Source organism: Aedes albopictus, chromosome 2 (assembly GCF_035046485.1).
Source record: "Aedes albopictus strain Foshan chromosome 2, AalbF5, whole genome shotgun sequence".
NCBI classification, from domain to species: Eukaryota; Metazoa; Arthropoda; class Insecta; order Diptera; family Culicidae; genus Aedes; species Aedes albopictus.
In genome coordinates this window covers 107,492,948-107,503,087 of record NC_085137.1, presented here as the reverse complement: position 1 = coordinate 107,503,087, position 10,140 = coordinate 107,492,948, and the positions used below count along the sequence as shown (strand labels likewise).

The following is a 10,140-nucleotide window of genomic DNA, read 5'->3' as shown; positions in this document are numbered from 1 at the left end:
GATAAGGAATACGAGATAAAACTCCCTATTTGCTTACCTTATCCAGTCAGGTCGGTTTCTGAGATAGACATTCCTTGAGCACGCTTTCGGTCATCCCTATGCTTTGTGAGTACTTACCGTATCTGGTGTTTACATATCCAGAAGATAGATAAGCCATTCGTGAGATTTGTAAGTCGTTTTATCAACTTTTCTGTAACTAACGCTTTTGCGTCGGGGAGACGGCTTTGGCAGTTTATTATCGTCAGGGAGTTAATGAAGTCATCGAGGCTTACATACATATTTTGGAGTTTTTCGTTTGGCTGCTGTAATTTCGATAAAGGTTTGGATTACCGAAACTTAGCAAAGTTTAACCGAGATTCAGTAGAATTTTACAAAAGTTCAGTAAAGGCATGTCCAATGCAGTCAACGAAATTTCCTTTACGAAAAGTTCCTGGGCCGACCTGGAATCGAATCCGCCACCCTCAGCATAGTCATGCTGAATACCCACGTCTTAACAGCTGTGACTTTAGGGACCTTATGAACAGTGCTGTCATGGTAAAATCAGAGCTGGTTCCTTAAAGCTTGCAAACTTCAGCGCCCTTTATACTAGTGCGCCCAAGGAAATGACTTCATCATTCCGAGAAGACCCCCCATGCATTATTATTTAACGATTTTTTTTTTCTGAAATTATCGCGGAAGGGACTTTCTTGGTATACTTTAATCAGTTTGCAAGAATTCTTCTTAACATTTCTAGAAAATTCTCCAGGATTACCGCCAGGCAAACTGCCTAAAATTCCTTTGGAGATTCTGGAACGTTCACACAAAGAATATTTTTGTGGGATTTCCAAGAATAAGTTTGGCGAAGAATTCTTCTAAAAATTCCTCTTACTATCCCTTCAAAATGCATTCCAGTTTACGGATTTCTTTGTAAATTTCAGCAGGGATTGCCCGAGATTCTTTCAGGAAATCGCTCAGCAATTTTCCTTAGCACTTCTTCAGGAGTTTTCTAAGAAATTTCTCAAACGATTCATGTTGAAACTTGTTCACGGGTTTCCTTAGAAATTTATTCCAAAATTCCTCCTGGGTTTTGTGTTACGTGACACAAAAATCCATGATGGGACTGTTATGCGGGTACTTTTGATATGGGACGCTCATGACTTGGTATTGATTTCACACATTGACAAAAAAATTCGTAATTTTCATTATAGTTGTTGGAAGTACACCGAAAGTGATGACTATTCATAACGTTAACTCAAAAGTGATGAAAAATCAAATGGGACTGTTATGCGAGTGGGGGCAGCATAGTTATAAGATAAAATATACTAGGGGAATTCAATTAACAGCGTAAACTGATTAAACTGATGTCTGCAACAGTATCAAAGTTACCCCGTTTTACGGTAACACGAATCAGAGGGCCTGCTCCAGAAGCACGCTGTCCTCCTAGCCAATGCTAGAATCTCAAAATTGAAACCTCAAAGTCCGTTAAATTTAGTAAATAGGACCACTGTGCAGTGGTTGCACTCATTACTAATCCGGTTGCCCCTCGACTACTATCACAAAAACACATCATCGTTCAAATAAAAGACAATGACTGGTCTAATGGTTTATCATCCCTGTCGCCGTGATGAAACTTTCTTGATCTCTCTTTTAGTGTAGTTTTGATCATCTGGCAGACTGCGAGCGTACACGGCCAGCCGAAACCGCGCCTCGTCCTTTCCTCCGCGCGTGCTTCCACCCCCGTCAGCAGCAGTTTAGGCTCACACGTGGTCAGTAGTCCTCGATAGTCCGTAACGTGTATCCTTCCTTGTGCGCTAATTACCGTTGTTAATTCGGTTGCCGTGCTTCCGCATCAGCAGCCCGGTTGAGTATGTTATCGAGAAGAGAACGTCCGAAAAAGTTTTGATCCATCTTGATGTGAAAGTGCTTTCGTCTGTGAAACCTATGGGGGGATGCCTATTAATGGAAAAACTTTAACTGCTCGATGAAGTGCGGTGTGTGGACCGTTGGAAGAGAACCTTATGTATCGATAGTGATTCGGGGTCGTCATCACCGGCATAACAAAATTTTGTTCGCTCCGGTGTGCACCAATCTAATTATGCAGTGAATCACTTGTGAATTCGTACTAGACGATGTTTTCAAATCGAATAAGCAAAAACAAATGCTGGACACGATGTTTTTTTGTAAAGCAAAACAAATCAAACGTTCGAAAACTTATTAATGCCTTATTTAATACAGGTTATGTGAAGATTTCTGGGATATGCTTGATTGGTGTTTCACAAAACTATTTTTTTTTTCAAATATACAATACAGACATGTTGTATCGATTCCCTTACGTATGAAATTTGAAGAACACATCATGAAAACACTCGCGGTAATAATCAAAATAATGTAGATCAGAAAAAAATGGACGAATCCTTAGATAAACTCATGACTCCATTCTTGGAAGCCCATTTTCGGCAATTTGTTCTTTTCGTTTTTGAAACCTGTTGAACTCAGAGTTGACCTCAGATCCTTCCCAACCAAGCTGAATTATATGACAAAGTTTCAGGCAGTTTAGCCGACAAAAACCCCAACAACAAAGAGGACACACCTGCCGAAAATATTCACAGTCATTCTAGATAAATTTCTGGAAGAAAGTCTAAAATAATGTCGTTGAACTTCTTTTGAAATATTTGAAAAATAATAAATTTGAAAATAGTGATCTGTACGAATACACAAGTGAGTTGCTCTAACTATTTTCCCGCACAACTCGGGAAGTGCTCTGGAACCGGCAAGTGTGCAAGTGGAGCTGAACGTGAACCTTTTATCCGAGAGGCCCTAGGCTCATTACTTATGCGGTCTCGTATTTAAATATTTATTGCTGTTTCGTAATTTATGGTTCGTAAATAACCGTATACTTACCACCGTAAGTCGTCCACCACGCTGCCGGTCGGTCTTGTTGTTCCCTGTGATAGGCCAGGTGAAAGTGTGGCGCAAAAAGGCCAAATCGCGCGACCCGGACCGGAGGAAAAGGCGAAACGGAAGGAAATCACCGACCGCCAAGGAGGCCGGTTATCGTTGGGTTCGTCGATAGTGTCTTGACGAATTCGAGAAACGGAGACCAAAGCAGTGACCGTTCGGGAGTGAGTGAGGTACACTGACTGTGTAGTGGAGTGTGTAATCACGCAGATCTGCGAAGCAAGGTCCTTGGCCGTGAACGCCATACGACAACGTGATTTCCGTTGTCGCCGTCGCCATCGTTGTCCGAGTCGACTGTGGAATAAAATACAACCGAGCAACTGTAGTCGCTGGAGGTTTTCCCAGAACGAGCCGAGATACAAACCAAAGAAAACCATGGACAAAGACAAGGAGAAGTCACTGATTATGTAAGTTTGTTGTGCACGTCATGGAACTCTTAATTGCCGCACAGGTAATAGCATAAATGTTAGTTTGCTGGTCGTAAGCCGTCGTAAATAAGAAAACTTTAATTAATTGCCCCTATTTAGAACGATGAAAGATTTTTTATGACGATGAACATGAAAATATACGGGCTCAAGATAAAGAGAAGGCTCAGACACATGTACTATTAGCAAAATGTAAAACGGTTTATACAAGCCATTTGACGAATTTCGCGCCAACCCATCTATGGGGCTAGCAGGACCCTGTCAGAACTTAGTAGGCATATAGACTACTTCTTTTAAAACAAAATATGCAATGTTTTTCGAAATGTAACAAAAGTAGATTGGGTAGTGGATACGGTTAGGAGGATACCTCAGATCAGTCTTCAGCATAAAAGAACAGCAACGATCAATCGTTGCATATTTATGCATAATGGCACAGCCTAAGTAACCTCAGTCCAAGAACACCTAAGTCCGGTATTTACTTTTAGTAAAAATGAAATGGCAAACTCGCGTGTCATGCCTCGAGTTTGTGTGCTTGTCAACAACGCAATCGTTGCCACACTCGTCTCTGAATTAGATGTATGTGGTGCCACAATTGATGTATCTTTTGGAAACCTCAACAGGCAATACGTTTATTATTCTATTTATTTACCGCATGATAAACCATCCTCTACGGAGGCTTTCAAATAAGTCATCGCAAGTCACTTGAAAAGGCTTACTTACCTTACCGATCAGGCTAAGGCCGGGGTGGCCTCTACTGCACATAGTAGCCGTCTCCACTCCACTCGGGCCATGGCTGTTTGTCTCCAGTTCCGCACTCTGCTTCGGGTCCGCAGATCGTCCTCCACTTGGTCGACCAACCTAGCTCGCTGCGCACCACGCCTTCTTGTACCGGTCGGATGACTCTCGATAACCATTTCAGTCGGGTTGCTATCCGACATCCTGATGACGTGACCCGCCCACCGTAGCCTCCCGATTTTCGCGGTGTGGACGATGGTTGGTTCTCTCAGCAGCTGATGCAGCTCGTGGTTCATTCGCCTTCTCCAAGTCCCGTCTTCCATCTGGCTTCTGCCGTAGATGGTACGCAACACCTTCCGTTCGAAAACTCCAAGGACGCGTTGGTCCTCTGCACGTAGGGTCCATGTTTCGTGCCCATAGAGGACTACCGGTCTAATCAGCGTTTTGTAGATGGTTAACTTCGTGTTACGGCGAACTTTATTCGACCTGTGGAGTCCAAAGTAAGCACGATTTCCTGCCACGATGCGCCTCAGAATTTCAATGCTGGTGTCGTTGGCGGTCACCAGTGAGCCCAAGTACACGAATTCTTCAACCGCCTGGATTTCATCACCGTCGATATGAATTCGGGGTGGTGGGCGCGGTGATTCCTTCCTGGAGCCCTTTGCCATCATGTACTTTGTCTTCGACACATTAATGACTAATTTGATTTGCCTGGCTTCACTCTTTATTCGGATGTACGTTTCCCAAATTTACGAGCTATAATATCAATATCATCAGCGAAACCAAGCAGCTGAACCTTCGTGAAAATCGTTCCACTCGTGTTTATCCCCGCTCTCCTAATTACACCCTATAAAGCAATGTTGAACAGCAAACACGAAAGACCATCACCTTGCCGTAACCCTCTGCGAGATTCGAAGGGGCTCAAGAGTGTTCCTGGTACTCGAACTACGCACATCACTCGATCCATCGTCGCCTTGATCAATCGTATCAGTTTATCCGGGAATCCGTATTCGTGCATAATCTGCCATAGCTGTTCTCGATCGATTGTATCATACGCCGATTTGAAATCGATGAACAAGTGTTGTGTGGGCACGTTGTATTCGCGACATTTCTTCAACACCTGGCGGATGGCGAACATCTGGTCCGTTGTAGCGCGTTCGCTCATGAATCCAGCCTGATACTGCCCCACGAACTGTCTTGCAATCGGTAATAGACGGCGGTATAAAATTTGAGAGGATATCTTGTAGGCAGCGCTCAGTAGTGTGAACGCCATTTTTGTAGATGGGACACACGATACCTTCCAGCTACTCCTCCGGTAATACTTCCTCCTCCCAAATCTTGATAATGACCCAGTGTAGTGCTCTCACCTCACTTAAAAAGGCCTTCCGCAGTGATGCCAATGCTCACCATATTATCTGGGGTAGCTCAGACATTAACGTGAGGGTTCCTTATTGATGGAATTCTAAAATAGTACAGATCTTGGATTACTTAGCATAATCTACCGCACACCCAGTCTACCAGAAAGCTCTTCGGTCTGCTGGATCGTCTTTTGAAACGTTTGAACAAATGTTTCTAGTCTGAGTGATTACAGTCGGTTTAACAAAATCCTTGCGAAATCCTAGGATTTTCGAGTGAACAAACTTCGTTTGCAAAATGGCGATTTCACTTCCTCTGATGAGATAGTTCAGTACACACTTGCCTGGATGTGGGGATATTACATCTTCAGATGAACCTGTTTCTTAGTTATGATTCTTTAGCTTTGACTCGGAGTATCATAGCTATATAGAATCGATTGTGTGGACACTAAATAGCTTTGCTCCTTTTGAATCTCCTGGGGCAGATGGGATTTATCCTATTATGCTTTAGAAAAATTTGATTACTTCAAACAAAAAAACTATTTGTTTGCAGTATGTATTTCTACTGGGCATATTCTCAAATCTTGGCTTCGTGCGTTGTATGTAGAAGCAGAGACCTATCTATCTGACCTCTTTTCTTCTGAAATGCTTAGACCGCATTGTGGATCATCACATCCGTGATGTTCAACTGGTCAGCTTTCCTAAGCTACATGAGGAACATGCCTATTAATCTGGTAAGTCCACTGTGACTCTTCTACACAAGGTTGTTCACGATATCGAGAAGGAATTCGCTCAAAAGCAATCCTGCTTGAGTGTTTTCTTAGATATCGAGGGTGTCTTTGTCAACGTGCCTTTCGATGCCCATATTGGAAGCCGCACGGAGTCATGGTATATCTGCAAAGATTTCCAATTAGATTCACCAAATGCTCAAAAACCGACATCTCTTCGCGACATAGTGTCAAGCGACGATTAGGAAATCGAGTGTTTGTGGATGCCCCTAAGGGGGAGTCTTATCACCACTTTTGTGGAATCTCGTAGCAGATACGCTATTGAGGCAACTCAATAATAGCGGGTTTCCTACTTATGTTAGTCGGTATGTGCATCAGCTCAGCACCCTTTTTGACCTAATGCAAAACGCTCTTCAAGTAGTTGAGAGTTGGTGTTGCCAGTATGGCCTTTCGATAAATCCGAGTAAAACATCTATTGTTCTTTTCACGGAAAAGCAAAACCGTAATGGTGTTTGACCTTTGCGTCTCTTTGATTCTGAAATCCATGTGACTGAACAGGTAAAGTACGTTGGAGTCATTCTTGATTCCAAGCTTTCCAGGACCTGAACACCTCATATTGAGTTCTGAATCAAGAAAGCTTGTATGGCCTTCGGGCAATGCCGGCGAACCTTTGGTACAACTTGGGGTCTTAAGCCCAAGTATATCAAATGGATCGACACAACTGTTGTTCGGCCAATATTGGCCTATGGATGTCTTGTGTGGTGGCAAAAGGGCGAAGTGAGAACGGTCCAATCAAAATTAGGCCATCTCCAAAGAATGTGCCTAATGACGATGTCTAGAGCGTTCTCTTCAACTCCTACAGCAGCGCTCGAAGTTCTCATCTCAAACAAGAAGCACTTTCTTGCACTTACCGTCTATGGATGATACTCGGTTTACTAGAGGAAGCTCCTGTGATCCGCATTTCAACACACACCTCGTTGTTTCCACTTTTGGTGAATTGGGACAAAGTTACAGAAAAACTTGTAGTTAGAAGACACAGATTGTTGCTAATTGACAAATTGAGAGATGAATTTTTGAAAAAAACGCGTTCTGGTGGGATTCGAACCCACGACCCCGTATTCGCTAGACCGGTGCTTTAACCAACTAAGCCACAGAACAGGCAATAATTCTGCGGAATAGAAAGCCAAACTGAACCCGAGCCTTCATCATGAACATTCACTATTTCAAGAACCATCTCTCTTTCGGCTTAGATGTCAATCCACAACACAGCCTAGAAGAGTGGACATCTGGTTATCTGGAGTGAAGTATTTCAGACGGCATCTTATGTTCCACTGATGGCTCCCTTCTCGAAGGTCGAGCAGGTGCTGGTGTTTATTCTCGTGAGCTAAGGCTGTATCAGTCTTACTCACTTGGTAGACACTGCACCGTTTTTCAGGCCGAAATCTGTGCTTTTATATGCGGGGAGTGCAATCGACACTTCAGCAGCCCGTAATGGGCAAAGTAATATACTTCTGTTCAGATAGCCAGGCTGCTATTAAAGCACTTGCTTCGGCCAACTCTAGGTCGAAGATAGTTATCGCTTGTCGAACTCAAATCGAGGAGCTAAATTCAGCAAACGCTGTTCACCTTGTATGGGTACCTGGCCATTCTTCCATCGCTGGAAATGAATTGGCTGATGAGTTAGCTCGCACTGGAACATCACATGACTTCATTGACCCTGAGCCAGCTATTCCGGTATCCAAGTGTTGGGTAAAGCTTCAGATTGACACCTGGGCTGCCACTCAGCACAAACAATACTGGAATAGTTTGGAGTCATGTCGTGAAACAAAATTGGGTTGTACTGAGCCATCTCTAGGGATGGCAAAGTATCTAACAAATCTGTCAAAGCAGAATTGCAGCATGCTGGTTGTGGTAACGATCCTGGAGGGTCAAGTACAATAACACACGCGCTGCGAAGTGGAATGAACTGTACGTTCGTATGGCCGGAGATAGACTGATCGCATGCGCCACAAAGCACACCGACGAACATTCATCGGGTGCGCACGAGGCATGCGAAGGGAAACGAATATTAATTGATACTCTACCACATCCCCTTTTTCCTATAAAAAAGATGTTTTCCGTCATTTGAGTTTTACTTTATAGTATTTAGTGATAGTCAAATAAGTATCACTCATTTTATTGTTTCGCTTGGGAATCAGCTAAATTAAAACATTTAATACAAACTCATCTGAACTATTTTGAATTCTTCACTATTTACATAATTTGGAAGACCTGTTAAAATTTTAAACCTACTATTATATAGGTTATTACGCCCGCTATCGACTACTTGAATACTGATTACATCAACGCATTGTTTTCATGGAGGAGCATAAACACAAAGCTCTATCCCTTCTTTTTCGATTGAATTATTAGAAATGAAGTGCACCGAATCTAATTTAACAGTTTATAATTTAACACTGACCAATTCACTCGCATCTTTTATGCAAAGCTGAACAGAATCAAACCACTATTGGTTTGCTACACTATGTTGATTTATATGACATAAACTCTTATTCAAAGCGAAAACTTTTAGAGCTCTGAATAATTTTACTTTTATGGTACTGATGAAACTTATTACCGAGGGTTTGGATACATTCATAGTTATGATACGGATCACATACTTAGGTGACATCTGAAAGAAACACTTGGCATTTGAAATGTTGGCATTATATTTCCAGCTAGACAAATATTGGTGAATTTGAATTGAATTTAAATGATGCCATGTTTTCTCTTACCTATTTCTGATTAACTAGTGTTACAATAAGGCGTTTAAATACCAATTGTTTTGAAAACTTATATTTTGCACCTAATGTAACATGCCATGCAAACATCATAGTCTCGAAAACTGTTATCTAAAAAAAACTAGAGGTTTACTATATTTGATGAGAGGTTTGATAATGATATTCGACATCATACATTATTTTTACGCCTTTCATCGGTTAGTTAATACTTTGCAATTGTTTACGCACACCAACCACTCTTGAACAGATTCTTGCCCATTTTTTTTTCAGAACAGTTCGCGATTAATTTCAGAATGTTGTTATTGTTGTTTGTTCATTAACCCCTATGTGGCCGACAGGGTACCCTGGTACCCAGCGCCCATCCGAAAAGCACGGTGTAGAAAAAAAAGCAAAAAGTTTGTCGGACACATAACGGTTAACAGGGATTTTAACCTTTTATGGGTCATCCATCCCGTATTTTGAGAATATTTACGATGAAGACTGTGTCTTTATTTTATCATTTATTCTATTTTTTTTTTCAGTTTGTTTGACAACCCATAGTTGCAATTGCAACAATGAAACACCCCTTGTTGATGATGGATTTTTGTTTTGTTTGCACAATTTAAAATATTGTGCACTATTCATTCAAATATTTAAACAAACTTCATCAGTATGGGTCCATGCTGTTGAAGTTGCATCATGATGAGAACAATAAGCTTGTTTCCAAAAGTGACAGTTTCATACCAACCATGTCATAACGAGGAAGAATATTAACTGCACTTTGCTACGCTAATATTTTTCAGCTTACTGATTCCATCATTTCTTGATAAGTTGATTGCCAGCGTCAATGAATAACATACTTAGCATCCCTTGCATGAATAACGCCTTCTGATCCACGAACTGGACTATCACAGCCGTTCTGTACTACTTGACATCCTGGCCAGTACTATCGAGAATAGTGATGTTCCACTCAGTAATGCTCTGCTACATACTAACCAACCACTGCACTCCGAGTAAAATTGCACGACACAGGAAGTTTTTTTTTCATGGAGTATAAGCTAGGTTTTTTTTTAATTCCGCAGGGGACGCACTACTTAGCTAATAGAACAGGAGTATGATGCATGTTTTCTTAACGAGAGAGCCTGCTAAAATAGTCGTATCTCAATAGATGAAAAATCACATCTTTTACTAATATGTATTT

The 10,140-nt window shown here is 41.8% G+C and overlaps 1 protein-coding gene across 6 annotated transcripts in view; it reads left to right on the top strand.

The window, feature by feature from the left end:
- LOC115255085 (proton-coupled zinc antiporter SLC30A2) overlaps positions 1-10,140 on the top strand; it is a 150,292-nt gene that overhangs the window by 717 nt on the left and 139,435 nt on the right. The window contains exons 1-2 of one of the 6 annotated variants that reach the window (XM_029852866.2): positions 1,582-1,745; positions 2,934-3,344. The exons of 1 other annotated variant lie outside the window; for it this stretch is intronic. In XM_029852866.2, coding sequence (XP_029708726.1) covers positions 3,313-3,344 — 32 coding nt within the window. In that variant the 5' untranslated portion in view covers positions 1,582-1,745; positions 2,934-3,312. Of the gene's footprint in view, positions 1-1,581; positions 1,845-2,889; positions 3,345-10,140 lie in introns of those variants that run through there. 4 more of the 6 variants (XM_029852864.2, XM_062850203.1, XM_062850202.1 and 1 more) reach the window with 4 other exon arrangements.